General features: G+C 46.2%; 1 protein-coding gene and 1 long non-coding RNA gene across 48 annotated transcripts in view; one reads left to right on the top strand and one right to left on the bottom strand.

Moving 5' to 3' along the window:
* LOC122696857 (DNA replication complex GINS protein PSF1-like) overlaps positions 1–25,892 on the top strand; it is a 45,023-nt gene that overhangs the window by 14,685 nt on the left and 4,446 nt on the right. For 26 of the 46 annotated variants that reach the window (XR_006341901.1, XR_006341883.1, XR_006341897.1 and 23 more), the window contains 3 exons: positions 4,127–4,230; positions 9,169–9,334; positions 10,536–11,920. Coding sequence is in view for 5 of the 46 variants with exons in the window: in XM_043906976.1 (XP_043762911.1) it covers positions 10,536–10,590; positions 11,309–11,391 (138 nt within the window). In the remaining 41 variants the exon portion in view is untranslated. Of the gene's footprint in view, positions 1–2,891; positions 3,108–4,126; positions 4,231–4,994; positions 7,514–9,168; positions 9,335–10,535; positions 11,921–19,059; positions 19,227–25,892 lie in introns of those variants that run through there. The other 20 variants (XR_006341889.1, XR_006341878.1, XR_006341903.1 and 17 more) reach the window with 13 other exon arrangements.
* LOC122696861 overlaps positions 790–25,892 on the bottom strand; it is a 45,797-nt gene continuing 20,694 nt past the window's right edge. The window contains exons 5-9 of one of the 2 annotated variants that reach the window (XR_006341909.1): positions 16,178–16,235; positions 15,545–15,605; positions 15,074–15,259; positions 8,718–8,810; positions 790–1,277 (exon numbers count right to left, since the gene is read on the bottom strand). This is a non-coding gene — a long non-coding RNA (uncharacterized LOC122696861). Of the gene's footprint in view, positions 1,278–8,486; positions 8,811–15,073; positions 15,260–15,544; positions 15,606–16,177; positions 16,236–25,892 lie in introns of those variants that run through there. The other variant, XR_006341908.1, reaches the window with a different exon arrangement.

Genomic DNA, 25,892 nt, shown 5'->3' with positions numbered 1-25,892 from the left:
TAAAGGCCAATGCCCTGTTGCCAGCCCAGCATCATTCCTGTATATAAACCGTATGATATACTTTTCTGATTCATTCCCAAAATAAAATAATAAGTATAGTTCTTATTTGAAGTAAATGTATACTGGTTGACAAGTTAAAATTTTGTAGGTTTTATTGATTTATGTTGGCTGGTTCTATAGAGTTGTGTCTAGAATTTTAAAATATATATATTTTTTTTTATTTAAAGGTAATGCACAATTAAAAAGCTAAAAGAAAACATACAATGTAGAAAATCAAAGTAAGTTCCCATTTTACCTACTAAATGCCACCGTCCAGTGTGCCCATTGTTAACTGATTACGGATATAAAATGCAATCCCATTTCAGGTGTTTTTCCAATGAAATACTTTTCAGTTTTTGTTCCTGATGTGAATGGAATCTTCTTTTCTGTTACATGTTTTAACTGGTTTTGGCTGATAAATATTAAAAAGCAGTAAATGATGATGATTTGGCCACTTTCCTATATTAAGTCATCTCTTTTTCACATTGATTTTGTCATCTGGAACTTTCGGAAAAATGTTGACTACTGCTGGTAATAGCTGGCAGCTTATCCTTTTCCTCACTCAACCTGAATGACACTGTCTTCTTCTCTCTGCCCCATACTTCTCCAGGAAAACTGCCAAGACTTGTGGCCTCCCTCAGTGCAGCCTGACACTTCAAAATAAATTTAAAACTGTAGTAAAACAGTGGTAATAACATGTTTTCCAAGTGTACTTTTGGAACTTGAGTGATGATCATATATGGTTTCTCTCTTAACTCCCTAAAGTTATGGATTACATATATATATAACTGTTGTACTATCTTACAGTCCATTTGTAGCATTCTTTTGGCCATGGTGTGTTAAGCAGTCATTGAACTGCAAGATTTGATTTGCTGTTATTTTCTTGTGGAATTTTGCAACGTTGAGTGATGCTGTTTTATAGTGCTTAGCAAGAAGGGATGGGTGTGTATGTATTCGCATATGTGTCTCTGCTTTGTCAGTGTTTTCAGTCATCTGTTCCTATGAAACAGCCGTCCGAACACAATGGCTTTAAACCACACCATTTGATTGACTTTCCCAGCTCTGCAGGTTGACTGGGCTCTACTGGGAGGTTCTGCAGCTCTTGCTTAGGGTCCCTGTTGCAGGTGCATTCCTCTGGTGGCCTGACGGGGATGGCTTGGCCTCTGTTCTCCATGTGGGCCTCTTGCGAGGTTGTCTCCAGTGAGCTGGTTGGGCTTCTTACCTGGCAGCTTGGGACCCTGCAGGGTTAAGAGGGTGGATGTGGGTGCTGCTAATTTTCTGAACGACTAGGCCTGGTAGTGGACTAGCACCATTTTCTGCCAAAATTCAGTCAACTAATACAGCCCCGGTTGCTCAGAGTCAGTGAAGAGGCCACGTGGACCACATAAAGGCAGAACAGCAAGAGGCCCCACAGTCAGATGGGGTGTCAGTGTTCTGATGTCAGTTTTTAGTGGTGCAAGTTCCTTCATCTATTTTTCATAGACATGTACTTTTGAAAGTGGCATTGATACCTATCTATCTCAGTATAAATCTTCTTTGGAGAGAGATACTTGATGATTTTTTCTTTTCTTTTCTTTAGTTTGTAGTCAAACTTTTCTGCTTTTTCTTAAGTAAATTTCAGTTAGCCTTTTTTCCTAAGCTTTTTTAAATCTATAGTTTGAAATGTATTAAGGCCGTTTTTTGTTTTTTTTTTTTTTTCATTTCACTACATATGATTATCCCTAATATGTGTCTGTCTTTCCTTTCTCGTCTTAGCCCTATAACGTGAAGAAGTATCTGTATTGGGACTGTATTAATCCTCAAGGATGTAGAGGAGGGAGGTGCTAATTTCACGTTGTCTATTGCTTTTCACAATTGATGGTATTTTAGGATGAGTTGAATTTATTCTATTTGTAACATACGAAAACAATGTTTTCATATAGAACAAAATGTAGTAACAAAGAAGGCAGCCATCTGCAAGCCAAAGACAGAGGCCCTAGGAAAAACAAACCTGCTAATAAGTTTGATCTCGGATTTCCAGCCTCCAGAATTGTAAGAAAATAAATTACTTTTGTTTCAGTCACCCAGTCTGTAATATTCTGTTTTGGCAACCCCTGCAAACTAATAGAGGACGTTTAGTATCTTTTTTTGTTTTTTTAATGTATTTACCTAATTGACAGACACTTGAAGAGATTCTATCCTTTTGCTGTTATAGACAAAGCTATATGTGTACCCTTGTAGATGCATCATTTTACACATGCACAGCTTTGTGTGTAGGATAATTGTACTTTTGATGGCTCTTGCTGAAATATAGGAATTATATTTTATACTACACCAGGAGTTACGAGAGTCACTCCCCCTAACCTTCTTTGCCAACACTATGTTATTTCCAGCTGGGGCTGTTACAGAAAAGATGCCAGGAATGTCGATGTACAAGTCTGTTCTGAGTGTGTATTTCCTTTTCTTTGGCCGAATAAAATGGAGTGAAATGGCTGGGTCTTAATGTAGGTGTGAGTTTAACTTTAGAAGAAACTTCCAAACTCCTCCAAGGTGGTTGTGCACTTTGCATTCACACCAGCAGTGTATGAGTTCCAATTCTGCATCCACTCCAATACTTGGTATGGTTAGCCTTTTAAATGTCACCCATTCTAATGGGTGTGTAGTGCTATCTCACTGAGATTTTAATTTCTATTTTCCTTATGACTTATAAGAGATGGGAATACCCGGCCACCTAATCTCCCTCCTGAGAAATCTGTATGCAGGTCAGGAAGCAACACTTCGAAGTGGACATGGAACAACAGACTGGTTCCAAATTGGAAAAGGAGTATGTCAAGGCTGTATATTGCCACCCTGCTTTTTTAACCTATATGCAGAGTACATCATGAGAAATGCTGGGCTGGATGAAGCACAAGCTGGAATCAAGATTGCTGGGATGAAATACTGAAATATAGAAATATTGGTATTTCTATCAATAACCTCAGATATGGAGATGACCCCAGCATCAAGGCAGAAAGTGAAGAAGAACAAAAGAGCCTCTTGATGAAAGTGAAAGAGGAGAGTGAAAAAGTTGGCTTAAAACTCAACATTCAGAAAACTAAGATCATGGCATCTGGTCCCATCAATTCCTGGCAAATAGACGGGGAAGCAATGGAAACAGTGACGGTGATTTTCTGGGCTCCAAAATCACTGCAGATGTTGACTGAAGCCATGAAATTAAAAGATACTTGTTCCTTGGAAGAAAAGTTATGACCAACCTAGACAGCATATTGAAAAGCAGAGACATTGCTTTGCCAACAAAGGTCCATCTTGTCAAAGCTATGGTTTTTCCAGTAGTCATGTATGGGTGTGAGAGTTGGGGAATAAAGGAGAGCTGAGTGCCGAAGAATTGATGCTTTTGAACTGTGATGTTGAAGAAGACTTGAGAGTCCCTTGGGCTGCAAGGAGATCCAAACAGTCCATCCTAAAGGAAATCAGCCCTGAATGTTCATTGGAAGGACTGATGTTGAAGCTGAAACTCCAAAACTTTAGCCACCTGATGCAAAGAACTGACTCATTTGAAAAGACCCTGATGCTGGGAAAGATTGAAGGCGTCAGGAGAAGGGGACGACAGAGCATGAGATGTTGGATGGCATCACCGACTCAATAGACATGAGTTTGTAAAACCTCCAGGAGTTGGTGATGGACAGGGAAGCCTGGTGTGCTGCAGTCCATGGGAATGGAAAGAGTTGGACACAACTGAGCAACTGAACTGAACTGAACTGATGTTGATATTTTCATAAAATTTGAAGAATAGTGTAGATGCATAAAAATATATTAATAAAATTATGAAACAGAGACTTTACTCATAGTATAGAAAAACTTGATACAGTATTAATAGTTTGTCTTGGGGCTCTCCCTTAGCAGTGACTATCTAGTTAGCTTTCACTTTCTGCCAATCTCATGAACCACACACTATAAAAATTAAGCTTTAGAGACAAATTAATGACCTAAATATCTTTTCTGTGATTCTGTGTTTTGACTCACTTGTGTAGTTTATCTTCCAATGACTTTCTAACGTCTAGTTTTACTAAGTACAACTTCTTATATTTTTCCAACTCTACTTTGTTAGATTCTACATGCAAAGTTTTCATCTTGGAGAGTTCGGATTCCAAGACTTTAATTCTGAGTTCCATCTGTTGAGATCCTGCTTTTATCTAAAGCATATTGAAAAAGGTAACATTTTAAAAATAATTATAACCTGGAATATTATATTTGTTCCCTTTAGTGTTGAGTCAGCTTTTCAGAGAGAGATTTTAAGAGTGAAAAAAAAAATAGAATGGAAGTTTAAAATAATTATCGACAATGTCAAGTGAATTAAATATGAATTATAAAATTAAAGTGAAATCATTATTATAGTAGTACTTATATACTGACAATTCAAAGAATAAGAGGATCAACTTAAAATTTTAAAAATTGAACAAGACAACTTAAGAATAATTCAAGAGGATGGTACTAGCTCTAAACCACAATGTTTTCTTTTATTCCTCATTGTCTTGTTTTATGCCAATTGATCTTATAAGTAAAAGGATTCTCTTGTGAGAATCATTCTGATAGGTCAATTTAGTGTAAGTGTGATGAAAACTGAAATATCTAAATGGAGAACAAGTGTCCCCTTCTTTGAAATCTATAAAACAAACTGCTGTAAGGGAAATAGAGGAAACACATAAGCTGTTTACCTCTGGAATGTAATCTGCAGTGAAAGTGAATTCAAGCACATGACAGATCAACGAATTAACCTGCAAAAATAGTTTGACTTCTTTTTATTTCTCTGCTAGATCCTGTCTCCCTCTTTCCTCAGTCTCCTGTTTATACTGCTCAACTTGACTGTGTTCTATTATATTCTTTTTTCTATATGACTTTTGAGATTCATTACTTCTTGCTCCAAACTCTTTTTCTTCTCTCTAGTTTTTTACATTTCTTTTGCATTCCTTTCATAGATAATAACTCCTATTGAACACTTGATTTTTCTGCATCCAGTGCAGACATTTTGAAAATGCAGTTTCCAGCTCTGCTGGAAGATCATCACTCTTCAGGAATACAACAATACCAATTGGTAATGAAGAAAGTGGACTGAGCACAGCCTAACTCAAACCCAGGATCAAATAAATATCTATATTGTAGAATGTAGGACCAGGAATTATTAAGAGAATCAAGAAAGATGTTCACACCACCAAGAATCACAGAACATATTCTTCACTGTCATCTTTGTCACACAATGTTTCTACTTGATTTTACACTCTTTTATTGTTCTACAATAATGTTTTTCTATCTTTCCTGCATAAAATGACTATAAGTCACCTCTTCGTAGACCGTCTCTTACTCCATCCCCTCATCTTAATGTCCCAGGGTTTTAAAGAAGCTTGAGGGATGGATACTGTATTCAGTTATCTAGGGCTAGTTTAATAAATGCCTCCCAAAAGGAGACTGTGAGAATAAGACTCTGGGTATGCTGGGTCCCTCTCTGGGGTGAGTGTGGGTCTCTCGAGGTCTCTGTGGGGTTTTTGGGGGCCCTGTGCTGGATCAGTGTGGGTGTATGGGGAGTCTCTCTCTGGGGTGAGTGTGGGTCTGACCCACTCCTCCTGGGGGCCCTGTGCTGGATCAGTGTAGGTGTATGGGGGGGTGTCTCTCTGGGGTGAGTGTGGGTCTGTCGAGGGCTCTGTGGGGTTATTGGGGGCCCTGTGCAGCAGCAGTGCTGGGTCACTGTGAGTATATGGGGGGTCCCAGTCTGGGGTGAGTGTGGTTCTGTCGAGGTCTCTGTGGGGTTATTGGGGGCCCTGGGCAGCAGCAGTGCTGGATCACTGTGAGTATATGGGGGGTCTCTCTCTGGGGTGAGTGTGGGTCTGACCCACTCTTCATGGGAGCCCTGTGCTGGATCAGTGTGTTTTGTATATGGGGGGTCCCTCTCTGGGGTGAGTGTGGGTCTGTCTAGATTTCATGTGGGGTTATTGGGGGCCCTGTGCAGCAGCAGTGCTGGGTCACTGTGGGTGTATGGGGGGTCTCTCTATGGGGTGAGTGTGGGTCTGACCCACTCTTCATGGGGGCCCTGTGCTGGATCAGTGTGGGTGTATGGGGGGGGTCCCTCTCTGGGGTGAGTGTGGGTCTGTCGAGGTCTCTGTGGGGATATTGGGGGCCCTGTGCTGGATCAGTGTGGGTGTAGGGAGTGTCCCTCTCTGGGGTGAGTGTGGGTCTGTCGAGGTCTCTGTGGGGTTATTGGGGGCCCTGTGCTGGATCAGTGTGGGTGTATGGGGAGTCTCTCTCTGGGGTGAGTGTGGGTCTGACCCACTCCTCATGGGGGCCCTGTGCTGGATCAGTGTAGGTGTATGGGGGGTCCCTCTCTGAGGTGAGTGTGGGTCTGTCGAGGTCTCGTGGGGTTATTGGGGGCCCTGTGCTGGAACAGTGTGGGTGTAGGGGGTGTCCCTCTCTGGGGTGAGTGTGGGTCTGTCGAGGTTTCATGTGGGGTTATTGGGGGCCCTGTGCAGCAGCAGTGCTGGGTCACTGTGGGTGTATGGGGGGTCTCTCTCTGGGGTGAGTGTGGGTCTGACCCACTCCTCATGGGGGCCCTGTGCTGGATCAGTGTAGGTGTATGGGGGGTGTCTCTCTGGGGTGAGTGTGGGTCTGTCGAGGTCTCTGTGGGGTTATTGGGGGCCCTGTGCAGCAGCAGTGCTGGGTCACTGTGGGTATATGGAGGGTCCCTCTCTGGGGTGAGTGCAGGTCTGTCGAGGGCTCTGTGGGGTTACTGGGGGCCCTGTGCAGCAGCAGTGCTGGGTCACTGTGAGTATATGGGGGGTCTCTCTCTGGGGTGAGTGTGGGTCTGACCCACTCCTCATGGGGGCCCTGTGCTGGATCAGTGTAGGTGTATGGGGGGTCCCTCTCTGAGGTGAGTGTGGGTCTGTCGAGGTCTCGTGGGGTTATTGGGGGCCCTGTGCTGGAACAGTGTGGGTGTAGGGGGTGTCCCTCTCTGGGGTGAGTGTGGGTCTGTCGAGGTTTCATGTGGGGTTATTGGGGGCCCTGTGCAGCAGCAGTGCTGGGTCACTGTGGGTGTATGGGGGGTCTCTCTCTGGGGTGAGTGTGGGTCTGACCCACTCCTCATGGGGGCCCTGTGCTGGATCAGTGTAGGTGTATGGGGGGTGTCTCTCTGGGGTGAGTGTGGGTCTGTCGAGGTCTCTGTGGGGTTATTGGGGGCCCTGTGCAGCAGCAGTGCTGGGTCACTGTGGGTATATGGAGGGTCCCTCTCTGGGGTGAGTGCAGGTCTGTCGAGGGCTCTGTGGGGTTACTGGGGGCCCTGTGCAGCAGCAGTGCTGGGTCACTGTGAGTATATGGGGGGTCCCAGTCTGGCGTGAGTGTGGTTCTGTCGAGGTCTCTGTGGGGTTATTGGGGGCCCTGGGCAGCAGCAGTGCTGGATCACTGTGAGTATATGGGGGGTCTCTCTCTGGGGTGAGTGTGGGTCTGACCCACTCCTCATGGGGGCCCTGTGCTGGATTAGTGTAGGTGTATGGGGGGTCCCTCTCTGAGGTGAGTGTGGGTCTGTCGAGGTCTCGTGGGGTTATTGGGGGCCCTGTGCTGGAACAGTGTGGGTGTAGGGGGTGTCCCTCTCTGGGGTGAGTGTGGGTCTGTCGAGGTTTCATGTGGGGTTATTGGGGGCCCTGTGCAGCAGCAGTGCTGGGTCACTGTGGGTGTATGGGGGGTCTCTCTCTGGGGTGAGTGTGGGTCTGACCCACTCCTCATGGGGGCCCTGTGCTGGATCAGTGTAGGTGTATGGGGGGTGTCTCTCTGGGGTGAGTGTGGGTCTGTCGAGGTCTCTGTGGGGTTATTGGGGGCCCTGGGCAGCAGCAGTGCTGGATCACTGTGAGTATATGGGGGGTCTCTCTCTGGGGTGAGTGTGGGTCTGACCCACTCTTCATGGGGGCCCTGTGCTGGATCAGTGTGTTGTGTATATGGGGGGTCCCTCTCTGGGGTGAGTGTGGGTCTGTCGAGGTTTCATGTGGGGTTATTGGGGGCCCTGTTCAGCAGCAGTGCTGGGTCACTGTGGGTGTATGGGGGGTCTCTCTATGGGGTGAGTGTGGGTCTGACCCACTCTTCGTGGGGGCCCTGTGCTGGATCAGTGTGGGTGTATGGGGGGGTCCCTCTCTGGGGAGAGTGTGTGTCTGTCGAGGTCTCTGTGGGGTTATTGGGGGCCCTGTGCTGGATCAGTGTGGCTGTATGGGGAGTCTCTCTCTGGGGTGAGTGTGGGTCTGACCCACTCCTCATGGGGGCCCTGTGCTGGATCAGTGTAGGTGTATGGGGGGTCCCTGTCTGGGGTGAGTGCAGGTCTGTCGAGGGCTCTGTGGGGTTATTGGGGGCCCTGTGCAGCAGCAGTGCTGGGTAACTGTGTGTATATGGGGGGTGTCTCTCTGGGGTGAGTGTGGGTCTGTCGAGGTCTCTGTGGGGTGATTGGGGGCCCTGTGCTGGGTCACTGTGTGTATACGGGGGGTCCCTCTCTGGGGTGAGTGTGGGTCTGACCCACTCTTCACACATCCCTCCAGCACTGTCCTCTCTGCCCCTCATGGCAGGAGAAGGAAGGGACTCTCTATGTCTGGTTTCTTGCTGTTCTGTCAGTGTCCCTTCTGCGTCATGTCTCCGGAAGGGCACGTTAGCTCCAGATCCCCCAACTCAGCGCTCACCTCTTGGTGCCTCTGAGAGGCCCTGGCAGCAGCCAGGCTCAGGATCCAAGCTCTGTGCTCCCCTCTCCTGAACTCTCGAGGTCACTCGATGGCCTAGGACACAATGCCTCCCGTCAGACCCTGGCTGAGCCCCCACCGCTGTGCCCACCGTGGGGGATGCGGTGCAGAGTCAGGACTAGTCTCCAGGGAGGAACCACAGCACAAGTAGGCCTGTGCCCACTGCCCCCACAGCCCTGGGCCTGGTCCCACATGTGGGGGCCCTGACAGGCATGGAGGCAGGGCCGTTCCTGCCAGCTCCTGGATCAGAGGCCCCCTTCTGGAGGGGGACTGTGCACCAGGGCAGTGTCTGTGACATAGAGCCCAGAATCTCTCTGGAGAAATGCTCGTCTCCCCGCTTTCCAGCTTGGATGAGCGCAAGGAGGAAAGCTGATGGCGTGTTCATTTTCTGCAGGTCCCTTCCATGCATGCTGGGTGACACATCCTGGCTGCTGGTGTCTTCCACCCCGGCCTCTGGAGTGAGTAAGACTGAGTGCAGGCGAGACCTGCTGTGACTCCTGAACAGTCCCTGGGCCTGTTGAGTCCTACCTGTACCCTGGGAGCCCCCTTGGGCCACACATGTAGGTAGAGGTCACGGACTGTGAGTCTGTCCTGAGTACCCAGTCCTGTAAAAGCTGATTGCTACAGTGGGGAAAAGTGAAGCTTCTCTGCTTGAGGTTCTGTTGCCTCTGGGAGCTTGGCCCTCTGTTCAGGGCCTCCAGGTGGCCTCCCTCAGACAGGTCCGGGGAACTAAAGTAGAGGGGAGACTCTGGAGCGATGCCAGCATGAGCCACCAGGCCCCTCACTTCTTTCCTCTGGCCCTGTGGACGGTGGTGGGACACCAATGCTCCTTGGTAAATGCACCATCTATGGGCTCCCCTGCCACTAACATCCTTCCTCTGCATCCCATCCCAGGGGCACAGCATCCTGCTCTCAGACCGTGAGGTGCCTCCGCACACAGTCATGACCATGCTCATTCACTGGGGGAGGTGGTCTCTGTAAGCATGGCTGTCCTCTCCTCCAGGGCTGGGTGGGACCAGCCCTCGGAGGCTTGCATGCTCTGCACTGCACACTCTCAGAGCGGGGTCCTCTCCGAGTGTGTGGTCCTCATTCTTGCTGCTGCTTCAGAGCAGGAGAAAGGCAGGGGGAGGGTGATGAACCTCGCCTATCTTGTCCCAGCCACATCTGGGAGAGAAAGGGGATTTCAGCGCAGCAGCATCTATGCTGCTGTTACTCGAGGGTGAGGCTTCTCCCACCTCTGGACTCCCCTCCTTATTCTGACATGGGAGTTTGTCCCTGACACTTCTTGAGCCTGAGGGGAATTTCAGCTTCTGAACACACCTCCCCTACCAGCTGCACAACGTCCAGGTGGAGAGACAGTAGGATAGAACTGAGCAAGATCCTGAGAAGGGGGAGGTCTTTAGGTTTAGTTCACTGTGACATGTCCTAAACGCTGTTGCTTGTTTCTCTAATGCTGGTATTATGGAAACTGAAGGCGCAGTTATGAAACTGGGATGAGGGTGAGTATCCATGCTGCGGTCACCCTCCCTCCACGGCCCCATCCCGTCTGGAAGTCAAAGCAGGCACCTGGGAAGCATGGACCCTGATGCCTTCCATCTCCCTCAGTGAGGCACCGACAGGCCACTACCCCTGCTCATGGGAAAAAAACATTTATTTCATGAAACAAAATTTCTGGTAGGAAGAAGCCTTTACCGCACAGAGGATGTGCTAACATTCGAGAAAAATGTATTTATCTGCATGGCATGCATTTTTTCCTTGCAGGAGAGTTTTCCTACCCGGAATGCTGTGAAAAGCATGTTCGGATTCACCAGAAGAGGTAAATTTTTGAGGGAGACCATGCCTTGGACAGTGGAGGGAATGGCCTGTGAACCCGTGTCACTCGTGAGCCATGCTGGCAGACTCTGCCTGGAGGGGGACCTGGCTCCCTGGGTGAGAAGGCCCACCTGCTGTCCCTGGGACTGGTCCACTTTTTTGAAAAGCTATGGCCCATTGGGGTGGCTTGGTGATAACGGGGTGTATCTCTCCTCATTCTCCTTTCCTCTTGGTAAGACAGGATTCTGTGGTGGCAGTAATGTGGACCTCGGGGGCCCTGGAATTCTGCTTGGTACCAGTTTAACTCCGTGGCGTGAGGTCCCTGGTGAAACACCATCCTCTCCTTTAGGATCTGCCCAACAGCTGTCATGAGAGTCTGAGCCTCAACAGCCCTGCTGTCCATGGTCAATTTGCTCTTGATTGATTCTTGGCTCTGGACAGTGGCTATTTCCGGCCTGCCTTTTTGCAAGGGCTCTTCTGGTTCTCTGCCTTTACTGGGGAAAATCCATTGCAGAAGGAGCTTAATCCTTTCTTGGAAGCTTTCTGATGGAACCTGTCTCTTCTTTAGGACTAACTGCCGAAACTTGCTTCTTAGGGACTCTGTTGATTCTTTTTTCTGGCCAGGATGACTCATCCCTTGGGCTTGGTAAGCCCTCCGTTCTGCCAGCCCCTTTTTAATCTGTCTTAATTTGGGCCTTGTGTATTTCTCTCTCCCATCCTTGGGAACAGACTCCTTGCAATGGCTCTTATATTTGAGCTGTCGCCTCATGTCCACCTGCTGCCCCTGGCTGCTCCCTTCACTTGAGGTAGCATCATAGAGTTTTTGGGAATTGCACTTGTCTCCACTGGATAAGATCTGAAAAGAGGACAGAGATTCCTGAGAAGCCAAGATGTTTGCGGCAAGAAACATATTCGAGTGACAGTCTTTGAGAAGCACATCGGTGGCACAGTCTTGAAGGAGTACTCCAGTTTCACAGTCTTGAAGGAGCACGCTGGTAGCTCGGCCTTGAGCCGGAGCCTGCTGGTCAGCGAACCCTTGAGACTCAAGCTTACGAGACTGTGTCTCAAAGAGTAGATCTTCTGTATTTGAGGCAGCAGATGTGGTGTTCAGTGAGGGGCTTTCACTGGACCTTGGAGACCATGATCTCCCGAGATCTATATTGATGTCTAGGTATTTGACCTGCACGCTAGGTTCCCTGGTGCCCTTCCCAGCACAGTCTCCCTCCACGACCTCTTGCGCCCTGGAAGATGGGGAGCATTCATCAAGGTCCACAACTATCACATTAGAGCAAGATGCTGGGGAGGCCTGCCCCCTAGTTTCCTTCTGTGCCTCATTCCTGGCCATGGCTGAACTTGGACTTGGCTCCAGGCTGCCTTTCTCAGCCTCCACAACAGACATGCTGTGCCACATTCTGCCCACAAAGCTGTATGTGGGGGCCTGAGGAGGTGGCTTGTCTTCCTGTCCAGTCAGAGGGGCCTCTGGGGGCTTATGGGTGTCCCCAGGTGTGCGTCCTCCCAGAGCCCCCCAGGCTTCCTCAGTCACCTGTGAGGGGACAGGGAGGGGCCTCTCCAGTGGGGGAACTGCCTCCGCTGTTTTCAGTTTCTCACCTGCATGGGGCTGAGGAGGTTTCCCCAAGCCCTTGGTTAATAGGGCAGTTGAGTGGTATCCAGATTCACAGGTGACCTTCAATGTGGGCACTTGAACCTTTTTCAACTTCAAGCGAAATATGAACTTAAGGACTTTGAAGAGTAGGCTCCACCTGTGCCTCACCCGAAACCTTATTATATGTGCTTCCAACTCCTGCTCAGTATACGGGCTGAGGACAAGAGACTCATGGGAGGTGATCATGGAGGCTTTCCTATCCTGAGAGGACTGTGTACTTTCTGTCTTCATGGGAGCATTTGTCTCTCCCAGAGTGCCTAAAACAAGGTTGTCCACAAGCCTCAAGTGACAGACATTCACAGGGATCTCACTCTCACAGATCTGCTCTGCCTTCCTCTCTGTAAGGACTCCTGAGACTTCTGGTTGCTTCCTGTCTAGGCTCAACTCTATTTCTGATGCAGGTTTTGCTCTTGGATCCTTCACTGGAGGGTTGGCTGGGAACATGTACAGATCTTTTACGATCTTCCCCACACTCTGCCCCACCTCATGGCACAGGTCTGTCCCTGGTAGGATTTGTGCTGGGCACTTGGACCTCATCTTTTGTGCATCCTGGCTCCTTTTGCCTCGACCTGCAGAAGATCTTGAGGGCCCCTCCCTGCCCTGTGCCTGACATGGCCTTGGGTATTGATCCTGGGGCTGCATCAGTTTCTGAGATGCTTGGATTCTGCAGGGCAGGCCACTCTGTTGCTGCATGAACCTTTGGGAAATGTGGTGCTCCAGTTTCTTCCGAACCTCAGGGCTGATCAAATGCCCAGGAAGGATGGGGACAGAGCTGTGGGCCTGGGAAGACCTGGTCTCCTGGGATGGGTTGAGAGTGACCTGGCTAAAGACTTCCTGAGAATTTTTAACCAAAGAGGGTAAAGTTCTCCTGCTTTCTAGTTGTTTTTTCCAAAAGTGACATTCCAGGTTTTCAATTGCATTTGAACTGAAAGATGATGCCTTATTTGGGACTGTAGTGCAAGATGTTTCAAAGGACTTCTCAATGCCAATCTGGCGTTGAGAAGATGATGACTGGACTAGGGGGGAGGGTGATAGATGGACAGTGGTTTCTAACTGAGCCTGAGGTTGTGGATGATATTGGGGTATGGTTGGAGTTAAAAATTGAGGTTGGGCCTGGATCTCCATATGAGCCCGAGAAGATGGCTGACAGTGAGGTATATTTAGAGCCAGGGGTATCGGTTGGGCCTGGATCTCCACGTGAGCCCGAGGAGGTGGTTGAAACTGGGGCATGGTTGGAGCTGAGGGTTGTTGGTGGTCCTGGACCTCCATGGAAATCTCAGATGATGGTGGACATTGAGGCATGCTTGCAGTCCAGGGTAGGGATCGGCCCTGGGTCTCCACATGAGCCTGAACAAGTGGTTGAAACTGGGGCATGTTTGGAGTCCAAGGTAGGGATTGGTCCTGAATCTCCATGTGAGCTTGAGGTTGTGGTGGTTGACACTGGGACATGGATGGAGTCTGGACTAGGGGCAGAACCTGGGTCTTCATGTGAGCCCAAAGTGGTAGTTGAAAATGAGACATGGTTTGAGCCAAGAGTTGGGATCGCACCTGGGTCTCCATGTGAGCTCGAGGTGATGGTTGAAATTGGGGCGTGAGTGGAGTCCATGGTGGGGGGCGGGCCTGGGTCTCCATGTGAGTCTGAGGTGGTGGCTGAAAGGGAGGCATGGTTGGAACCAAGAGTTGGGGTCGGGCCTGGGACTCCATGTGAGCCCGAGTTGGTGGTAGAGAGTGAGGCATGGTTGAAGCCACGATTTGGGAGCTGGACTGGGTCTCCAATGAAACTTCAGATGATGGTTGACATTGGGGCATGATTGGAGTTAAGGGTAGGGGTTGGGCCTGGGTCTCCATGTGACCCAGAGGTGATGGCTGCAACTGGGGCATGGTGGGAGTCAAGGACTGAGGTTGAGCCTGGGCCACAGGTTGGGTCAAGTGCTTGGCCAATGATAGTTGTGAGGTTACTTTAGCTGGAATATGGAATGGTTTGGCTTTAGAGCGTTCGTTAAATAAGACAGGGCATAACTCTAGAGCTGACCCAGGTACTGTGACAGCAGCTATGAGAGACTCACTGTGCAGAAAGGGGAGACCCCAGAAGAGCTGGCTGCATGTCTTCTGTAGACAGCCCCCCAGAGTGTCAGGATATTGGGGCTTCTCGGGACCAAGCAGCTGATCATGTTTGCCAGTTATGTTCCCGAAGTGTTGGTGACCCAAGGTGTCCTGTTTGTGACCCAGCGACTCGATCCTCTTCCCCAAAGAATTCAGGTGGTAGCCTGCCTCCTTGTCCTTTTCTTTCTCCTCCCAAGACTTCAATTCCACTCTTTTGGTGATTAGTATTTCCAGTAGCTCCTGGACATTAGGGTTGATAAAAGCGAGGCCACCAGCCTCTCCCTGCCCGTTTCGGGGATCTTCCCAGAATGAGGCCTCTGGTGGGTAGAGGGGAAGGCTTTCTTTCTGGGACTCTAAGTGTGTTGAGGTGGAGAAGCTCCAGGCTGTGGCTGCTTCCTGCCACCAGGCCAGGGCCGATCCAGGGCTGCTTGAATGGACAATCCCTGGGATGGCTGGTCTCCAGGGGGAGTGTGGAGATGACCTGTGTGGGATGGTACCCAGTGTGCGTGTCGTGGGGTCACCCTGAGTGAGACTCAGCATGGAGCCTGATGGTGTTGGGGTAGAGCAGGGTGCTGGAGGTGGAGGGCAGGCTCTCCCATGAGGCGGGCTTGGTGGGGAAGGGGAAACAGCCAGTGGCCAGGGGGAAAGGCTGTCCAGGGGAAAGAAAGGCTCTGGTGTTGGAGAGGCACTCAGGTATGACTCTGAGTAAGTGAAAACTGACCCTGGAGAAATGGCAGAAGTGCAGGGTAGAGGCTGCTTGGTCAGAGGAGCTGGGGAAATGGTGGGAGCCGCCTCTTCCCTGCATGGTGGGTGGGCTCCAGCAGGCACTGCTTTGCAAACCTCACCAGGTGAATCTTGCCATGAGATCTGATGAAAGCTGTCCTTGTCAGGGAACCTCCCCAGGTGTCTGCAGGAGACATGAAGAACAAGCTGCAGCCAGGAGCTGCCAGGCCAGGAGGACCAGACAGGCCAGGCGGCGGGGGGGGGGGTTGGGGGGGGGTGCAGCCACACCCCACAGTCCTGCACGGCCCCAGTGCTGACTTCACAATGCTCCTGCTGTTCCTCACCACGGGATGATAGCCATACCCTGCCCTCAGGACTCCTCCCAGCTCAGCCCCAGGCTGCCAGAATCCCTGGGTTTACACCACAGACTCTAGAAGAACCCCCTAGAAGGAAAGGGTAGATTCTCTACCTTTGCAGAAGTGAAGTCAGGTCCCAGACCTCTTCCAGTTCTTCCAGGCAATCTCTGCAAGCTGGAAATCAGCAGACTGGGTCATGGTGGTGAAGATAGGAGCCAGGGGTCTTATAGAAGTTGAGTGCATTGTCTCTTTAAGGGGACACCATTGGGAGACTGGAGCCCAAGCTCCAGTGTCCAACACCACATGATCCCTGACAGTGATGGTGACGCTCAAGAAAGGGTTTATCACTTAACGTTTTTCCATATCCTTTACTCCTTACTGCCCTCACCACCTACCTGTAGGCGATGGGCAGGCATCACTTTGCAGTTGAACCTGAGCACAGGTAAACCATGTGTCCTATGTGTCCTGGAGGGCTCACTTCCCAATCCAGGTGCTATTAGTCCAATGCAGCCCACACGCCCTTTTGGTACAGAGTCTTTTCCAGGCCCCTCACAGCTCCATTCTACACATGGAATCTGGGAAGTATCTGGATTCTGCCCTCCTTCCCAGAAACCTCCCTGGGGGATCTGCTTCTCAAGGGAGAAGTCCTGCCACTGGCCCCGCTCAGAGCCCATGGAGCTGGACCTCAGGGCCAGAGTGGTGGGGACTAGCACTCGGGGCACTCATGGCTGGATGTCAGAACTCACCTTTCAAAGCGCCATTTCTCTTGCTGCTCCTGCTTCTTCCCCTTCGTTCCTTTCGATGCTGAGAGAGAAAAAATTAGGGCTTAAGACCCAATTCTCAGTCTCCTCTCTCTAGACAAGCATCAGGCACTAGTGTCCATACATAATATGACTTTCTACATTTCACTGACAGAGCTCTGTGATTTTTCTTTCTTTTCACTCATTTTTAAAGTGGATAAAATATTTTCTGTTTTCCTTCTTTGAAGAACGAAAGACTATTTTCAATGTGAAATGCACTCTGTACTACTTTCGTCACTGTTCCTCTGCTCAAGAAACACACACATTCTCAGACTGTGGGTGAATCTGAGCTTCATCAGGTTGATCTTTGCTTCCTGATACCAGCCCGCCCCCCAGCCCCTGCTCTGATGCTCTTGGGGCTTCAGCGCTGCCAGATCATCAGCCCTGAGACACTGTTCACAGCTGCTGAACTAGGGCTCAGAGTCCTGTCCTCGGCCTGAGACTGAACTCAGTATCCAGTCCTCAACCCCTGGTCACTGTGTTTGGGACATGCCCTGGACCCCTACCACACCAGGACAACTGATCTGAGATCTTTGGGTAGAAATCCTAGTGTTCACTCTATCTCCTGCCCAGCCTGGTTTGTCCCTAGAGGGATAATATCCTCTTCTTCCTTGAAAATAGATGTCCTGTTCTTTCCCACCTCAAGAATCTCTGGTTGATTCAGAAATAATAATAATAAAAAATAATAAATAATTTCATATGCTTGTCAGTCTGGACCAAGAGTTCCTTACCTTCCTGATGTTTCCATGTTTCCTAGGGGGAGCAAAGGATGGGTTATTCTCCAGGTAGGGAAGGATCAGGAGAAAGAGCCCCAGTCCACACAGAAAGGCAAGGATGGTATCGATCGCCCAGAAAGGGGAGCTGGAGTTCAGCCAAGTATCAAAAGTGCTTTTCAGAGAAAAGAGCAGATTCTCCATCATCTGAATCACACCGCTGCCCTCAGGCAACTGAGCCAAGGGGTGCACTTGGGGACTAAAGTACTAGGCTCGCATCATAGAGATGTGGTCTGGTCACAAAGGGCCCTTGGGGGTGAGAGGGGTTAGCAGAGGAGGAGGCTGGACCATAGCCCCTCCCTAACCATCTAGCCACACAGTTCCATTCATCTCCCTTCTCTGAGCCTTCCCGTCCTACCTTCTCATCCTGCTAGAGACCTTAGTCAAGTGTTGCTTCTTTCCACCTAGAACTCTGAGAATTCCTGGTTCCTTTGATAACATTGCTTGAGTCCCATCAATACTTTAAAAATTCTGGAGTTCTCCCTATAACTTTGGTTAATCCCAGGTATTTTTACTTTTATGATATTTATTTTTTCTAATTTCAGTTAATTTTTACTATATTCAACTACTGGGAATTAAAAATTAATTTCAAATAATTTGAAATTTACAAGGCTATGAAATATAAAACAAATTGAAATAAACTTTCAGAGTAAGTTTTTCATAATTTGCCAGCATCCTTGTTTTCTGAACGCAATACACTGAACAAAAAGATTTGGAACACTCTGTACAGAAACACACACATCCTTTTAACAAATCAGCCCAGTGTTTTCAAATCTAAGAACCAAGTTTGTTTGGTTTTTTTTCCCAGTTCAAAAGTTATCTTTCAGTATTTGTTATAAGTCGGACTGCTAGCAGTCAATTCTCCCAGTCTCTGTTTATCTGGGGACATTTTTATTTTGCCTTTTTCCCTGAAGCATAGATTTTATAGACACGGAATACTTGGGTGACAATTTTTTTCTTTCAAATCTTTTAATATGACATCCCACGGCCTTCACTCTGCCATTTCTGACTGGAAGTCAGTGATTAATCTTATTGTGGTCTCCTCATATATGGGGAGGAGAAGGAAATGGAAACTCACTCCAGTATGCTTGCCTAGAGAATCGCGTGGACAGAGGAGCCTGGTGGGCTGCTGTCCATGGGGTCGCACAGAGTCGGACATGACTGAAGCGACTTAGCATGCATGTATGCATTGGAGAAGGAAATGGCAATCCACTCCAGTGTTCTTGCCTGGAGAGTCCCAGGAACAGAGGAGCCTGGAAAGGCTGCCATCTATGGGGTCACACAGAGTCAGACACAACTGAAGTGACACAGGAGCAGCAGCATATCTGGAGAACAGTTTCTCTCTGGCTACTTTCAAGATTTTTCCTTTGTTTTTCCACAGTTGGACCAAGATGTGTCTTAGAGTGGATCTGTTTCCTGTCATTTTACTAGAGGTGAACTCTGAATCTGGAGAGTGTTTTTCATCAAAATTTTATAAACTTTTAGCCATGATGTCTACAAGTAATGTTATGCTGTCCCCTCTCATCTCCCTTCTTTCCGAGAGTCTCTTTCCTTCCATATTTGATGGTGTGCTGAGTGGATGCTGTAGATCGTTTTCCCTCAACATCTTCTCTCTTTGTTTTTCACACTGATTTCCTGAATTCATCTTTCAGTTTATGGATTCTTTCTGCTACCATCTCAAGTGTGCTATTGAACCTATTTTTCAATTTAATAACTATAGTTTTCAAGTCTAGGATTTATATTAGTTCCCTTTTTAAAAACAATTCCTAGTTCCTCATTGAGTGTCTCTTTTGACTGAGTATCATATTTTCATCTAATTCTTCAAGCATGGCTCCTTTAGTCCATCTTGCAGTTATCATTATTTTGACATTTTAATGTTTTGACCTTCATGCTGAATTTATAAGTGATATATGAGTTATATGTGATATATAAATGCTTTGCTCACCACCGTTTCAACACTAGAGTTTTCTGATTTTAACTGTGTACTTATCTGTCCCAGCGAGTTTTATACTTTGATAGAGTTTCCTTTTCTTAATTAGCATCTTTTCATTTCAGCTTGTAGAACTCCTTTTAACATTTCCTATTAGACTGATCTAATGGTGATGAAAGTAGGGAAAACCACTAGACCATTCAGGCATGACCTAAATCAAATCCTTTATAAGTGTACAGTGGACGCGAGAAATAGACTTAAGGGACTAGATCTGATAGACAGAGAGCCTGATGAATTATGGACGGAGCTTCATGACATTGTACAGGAGACAGGGATCAAGACCATCCCCATGGAAAAGAAATGCAAAAAGGCAAAATGGTTGTCTGAAGAGGCCTTACAAATAGCTGTGAAATGAAGAGAAGTGAAAAGCAAAGGAGAAAAGGAAAGATATTCCCATTTGAATGCAGAGTTCCAAAGAATAGCAAGGAGAAATAAGAAAGCCTTCCTCAGCGATCAGTGCAAAGAAATACATGAAAACAACAGAATGGGAAAGACCAGAGATCTCTTCAAGAAAATTAGAGATACCAAGGGAACATTTCATGCAAAGATGGGTTTGATAAAGGTCAGAAAAGTTATGGACCTAACAGAAGCAGAAGATATCAATAAGAGGTGGCAAGGATACACAGAAGAACTGTACAAAAAAGGTCTTCATGACCCAGATAATCATGATGGTGTGATCACTCACCTAGAGCCAGACATCCTGGAATGTGAAGTCAAGTGGGCCTTAGAAAGCATCACTATGAACAAAACTAGTGGAGATGATGGAATTCCAGGTGAGCTATTGCAAGTCCTAAAAGACGATGCTGTCAAAGTGCTGCACTCAATATGCCAGCAAATTTGGAAAACTCAGCAGTGGCCATAGGACTGGAAAAGGTCAGCTTTCATTCCAATACCAAAGAAAGGAAATCCCAAAGAATGCTCAAACTACAGCACAATTGCACTCATCTCACATGCTAGTAAAGTAACACTCAAAATTCTCCAAGCCAGGCTTCAGCAATACGTGAACTGTGAACTTCCAGATGTTCAAGCTGGTTTTAGAAAAGGCTGAGGAATGAGAGATCAAATTGGCAACAACCGCTGGATCATCAAAAAAGCAAGAGAGTTCCAGAAAAACATCTATTTCTGCTTGATTGACTATTTTAAAGCCGTTGACTGTGTGGATCACAATAAAGTGTGGAAAATTCTGAAAGAGATGGGAATACCAGACCACCTGACCTGCCTCTTGAGAAACCGGTATGCAGGTCAGCAAGCAACAGTTAGAACTGGACCTGGAGCAACAGACTGCTTCCAAATAGGAAAAGGAGTATGTCAATGTTGTATATTTTCACCCTGCTTATTTAACTTCTATGCAGAGTACATCATGAGAAACGCTGGGCTGGAGGAAGCACAAGCTGGAATCAAGATTGCTGGGAGAAATATCAATAACCTCAGATATGTAGATGACACCACGCTTATGGCAGAGAGTGAGGAAGAACTAAAGAGCCTCTTGATGAAAGTGAAGGAGGAGAGTGAAAAAGTTGGCTTAAATCTCAACATTCAGAAAACTAAGATCATGGCATCTGGTCCCATCACTTCATGGGAAATAGATGCAGAAACTGTGGAAACAGTGTCAGACTTTATTTTTTGGGCTCCAAAATCACTGCAGATGTTGACTGCAGCCATGAAATTAAAAGATGGTTACTCCTTGGAAGGAAAGTTATGACCAACCTAGATGGCATATTAAAAAGCAGAGACATTACTTTGCTAACAAAGGTCTGTCTAGTCACGGCTATGGTTTTTCCAGTGGTCATGTATGGATGTGAGAGTTGGACTGTGAAGAAAGCTGAGCGCCAAAAAATTGATGCTTTTGAACTGTGATGTTGGAGAAGACTCGAGAGCCCCTTGGACTGCAAGGAGATCCAACCAGTCCATCCTAAAGGAGCTCAGTCCTGGGTGCTCATTGGAAGGACTGATGCTGAAGCTGAAGCTCCAGTACTTTGGCTACCTCATACGAAGAGCTGACTCATTGAAAAAGACCCTGATGCTGGGAGGGACTGGGGGCAGGAGGAGATGGCGACAACAGAGGATGAGATGCTGGATGGCATCACCGACTAATGGACATGAGTCTGAGTAAACTCTGGGAGTTGGTGATGGACAGGGAGGCCTGGCGTGCTGCGATTCATGGGGTCGCAAAGAGTAGGACATGACTGAGCGACTGAACTGCACTGAACTGAAGAACCCTCCAGCCTAAAGCAAGGAGGCACCAAACACAGCAAACTAAATAAAATGAAAAGATGAGAAATATATAGGAAGTGAAGGAACATGGTAAAACTCGATAGACCAAACAAAAGAAGAGGAGACAGGGAGTCTATCAGAGAATTCAGATAGTAAAGGTGACACAAAATCTTGAAAACAAAATGAAGGCAGGGGTAAAAGCAAATCTTTTTGCTTTTGATGACTACTAAAAAGTCATCAAACAACAATGAAAGGAAGCTAGAGAGGAAGAGGACAACACCTGCAAAATATACAGAAGACAATTAACTAAACAGTTACAGTAATCCCTACTGATCAATAAATAAGATAAATGGATTAAACGTGGTTGAATGGTTTAAAAAAGAAAGAAATAAAAAGACCCAACTTGAAGTTATCTACAAGAAACTCATTTTAGATTTAAAGACATATATAGGCTCAAAATGAAGGGATAAAAAAAGATACTCCATGCATGTAAATAGTAAGCAAAAGAAAGCGGGGGTGTCTACTCATATAAAAGAGAAAATAGATATTAAGTCCAAAATTGTCTCCATAGGAAAAGAACATCTCTGTATTTTAATAAGAGTCACTTCTACAGGAAGATATAAAAATTATATATGCATACAGCATCAGAGCCCATAAAGGTATAAAGCAAATACTGGAAAAAAAGAAAAAAAATTGATTGCATAAAGTGGCCGTAAGGAACTTCAATTATCCACTTATAAAAATGGATAGAGAATCAGTAAACAAACATGCCTTGAAAACACTATAGATCACATGCTCCTTACAGACATATTTAAACATACCACCAAACAGCAGTGCATATACATTCAAATACACAAGCAACCTTCTCCAGGACACTCAATAGGCCACAGTCAAGTTTTAACAAATTCAAAAAATTTGGTTATGAAATTACTATTTCAAAATAATTATTAATTAATAAATTAATAATTAATAAATTTGAAATAATTTAGGTGTCTTTTCTGACCACATTAAGATGAAATAAATCCCTTAAGAGCAAGAAAACAGGAAAATTGAGAACTATGTGGAAACTAAACCATACAGTCTTTTCCCCACTTGTGGCTTTACTGAGGCTTTACTGACATTGACCACTGCATAATTTTAAGACATACAGCATAATGATTTGACTTACATACATCAGGAAATGATTATCACAAGAAGGTTAGTGAACATCATCTCATATGGATACAAAATAAAAACAAAAGAAAAAAATTTTTCTTTTGTGACGACAACTCTTAGGATTTACTTTCTTAAACCTCATATATAAAATACACCAATTTTCATTATATTTATCATGCTGTATAAGAGTTTTTTTAAAAAAAAATTGGGTCAAAGATGAAATCAAAGGGAAAATGAAAAAGTATATTGAGACAAACTAAAATGAAACACGACACACTAAGACTTATGGGATGAACCAAAAGCAAAACTACAGGAGATGTTCATAATGATAATTGCATACATTAAAAGGTAAGAGAAACTTCAAATAAAAAATTTAATTTTATGCCTCAAGGAACTATAGAAAATGAAAACACTCATCTCACATTTAGCAGAAGGAATGAGGCAACAGAAAAGTAATAGAAAATATAAACAAAACTAAGTAGTGTTTTCTGGAAAACATTAATGTGACAGACTATTAGCTAGATTAAGATGAAAGAGACACAAATCAATGAAATCAGAAATGAAAAAGGAGGCAATACAAATGATACCTCAGTAATAAAAGAATCATTAGAATCGATCATAAATAATTATGTCAACAAATTAGATAACCTAGAAGAAACAGATAAATTCCTAGAAACATACAACCTATTAACACTGAATTGAGACAAAATAGAAAGTCGGAACAGACCAATAACAGATAAGGAGACAGAATCAATAATATAGAAATAAAGAAAATTCAGGGCCATATGACTTCATTGGTAAGTTTTACCAAACATTTAAAGAATTCAGACCAATCCTTTTCAAGTCCTCCAGGAAAACTGGAGAGCAGGGAACACTTTTAAATTAAGTCTACAAGGCCAGCATTACCTTGATATCAAAGTCAGAAAAAGACATTACAAGAAGACTATAGGTCAATATCTGGAATGAGCACAGATTCAAAAATCCTCAAAAAATGTTAGCAAAGCTAATTCAAGAATTAATTAGAAGGATCCTACTCCATGATTAAATGTGATTTATTCATGGGATGCAAGGATGGTTCAAAATAACACAAATCAATCAACATAATACACTACATTCACAAAATGGGGAAAACTCATGATCATCTCAATAGACGCAGAAAAGGATTTGACAATATTCAACATTCTTTCTCAGCAAATTCGGTACAGAAGGATCACACCTCAACACAATAATGGCACATATGAAAAGATCACAGCAAACATATTACTCAAAAGTGAAAAACTGAAAGCTTTCACTCTAATATCAGGAAGAAGGCAAAAATGCCCACACCCACCACATTTATTTAACACAGCACTGAAAGTCTGAGCCAGAGGACTTAGGCAAGACGAAGAAATAAAATGCATTAAAATCAGAAAGGAAGAAGTCAAATTGCCTCCATTTGCAGATGACATGATCATATATGTAGAAAATCCTAAAGTTTCAAAAACAACAACAGTGACAACGGTAACAGAAACCTTCAGAACTCATAAATGAATTCAGCAAAGTTGCAGGATGTAAAATCAGCATATAGTAGTCATTATATAAAGCAATGAACTATCCCAAAAAGGGTATTAAGGAAAAAACACCATTCTGAATATAAAGAATGAAATGCTGTGCTATGCTGCGCTTAGTCACTTAGTTGTGTCTGACTCTTTGTGACCCCATGGACTATAGCCCACCAGGCTCCTCTGTCCATGGGGATTCTCCAGGCAAGAATACTGGAGATCTATTATGCTATCTCTCCATAATACAACCTCCTCACCTCTCTCCTAACATATAAAGAGAAGGACACTATATATGTATATCAATCCTCACCCTGAATATACAAATATATTACCTACTACAACACACAGGTATAAACACCCTAACAGTCTTCAAAGAAATACATTTAAATACGCCTAGGACTCCATACATTATGAGCACTTTCATAATTCATGCACCTAATGATGGACACATACAAATCAGTATACACAAGTAAGACAGATAGAAATATCTCCAGGAAACCACTTATGAAAAAACTTCCATATACCAAATGATCCCTAGCTAGTAGAAGCCAGCTCATACATCTGCATATATTAACAAGTAATCACTTCACCTATTTCTAATATATATAAATGAAGTTTACCAACTCCCCGGTATAAACCTGAAATCTCACCTTCTCATCAGATATACACATACTAACTTCTCAAAATATGTAAGCCTCGGTGGCCCCTACTGAAAAATAGAAATCAAAGCACTAGCAAATATTCCTCCAAATGGCCATTCCCATTGAATACACACACAAGCTCATTATACACACAACTCTCCATAAGCCCCAAATATAACCACAATTACCCACTACATTGCAAATATGCAAAGATATGACTATATACATATACTCTGTTTCAAATACATACCACACTACCTGCATATGCTTATGCCACATTCCCAAATTCTCACACAGAATTAATTCGCCCATCATGTAGAATACAGAAACATATAAACACAAGAATAAACATCTACCAGCCCCTAAAAATAGCCACAGACTTGCCCCCTACACAGCAAAATATATATAGATGGCCCCATACAAAACTCCTGAAATCCTAGAGGGTGTATGGGGGAGTCCCTCTCTGGGCTGAGTGTGGGTCTGTCAAGGTCTCTGTGGGGTTATTGGGGGCCCTGTGCTGGATCAGTGTGGGTGTATGGGGGGGGGGGTCCCTCTCTGGGGTGAGTGTGGTTCTGTCAAGGTCTCTGTGGGGTGATTGGGGGCCCTGTGCTGGGTCACTGTGTGTAAATGTGGGGTTCCTCTCTGGGGTGACTGTGGGTCTCACCCACTCTTCACGGGCCCCTCCATTGCTGTCCTCTCTGCACCTCACGGCAGGAGAAGGAAGGGACTCTCCAGGTCAGGTTTCTTGCTGTTCTGTCAGTGTCCCTTCTGCGTCATGTCTCCAGAAGGGCACCTTCGTTCCAGATCCCCCAACTTAGCGCTCACCTCTTGGTGCCTCTGAGAGGCCCTGGCAGCAGCCAGGCTCAGGATCCAAGCTCTGTGCTCCCCTCTGCTGAACTCTCGAGGTCACTCGATGGCCTAGGACCCAACGCCTCCCGTCAGACCCTGGCTTAGCCCCCACCGCTGTGCCCACCGTGGGGGATGCGGTGCAGAGTCAGGACTAGTCTCCAGGGAGGAACCACAGCACAAGTAGGCCTGTGCCCACTGTCCCCACAGCCCCGGGCCTGGTCCCACATGTGGGGGCCCTGACAGGCATGGAGGTGGGGCCGTTCCTGCCAGCTCCTGGATCAGAGGCCCCCTTCTGGAGGCGGACTGTGCACCAGGGGAGTGTCTGTGACATAGAGCCCAGAATCTCTCTGGAGAAATGCTCGTCTCCCCGCTTTCCAGCTTGGATGAGCGCAAGGAGGAAAGCTGATGGCGTGTTCATTTTCTGCAGGTCCCTTCCATGCATGCTGGGTGACACATCCTGGCTGCTGGTGTCTTCCACCCCGGCCTCTGGAGTGAGTA

Source organism: Cervus elaphus, chromosome 7 (assembly GCF_910594005.1).
Source record: "Cervus elaphus chromosome 7, mCerEla1.1, whole genome shotgun sequence".
Taxonomy (NCBI): Eukaryota; Metazoa; Chordata; class Mammalia; order Artiodactyla; family Cervidae; genus Cervus; species Cervus elaphus.
Note: the sequence above shows the minus strand (reverse complement) of the source record. Positions and strands in the feature narration are given on the sequence as shown.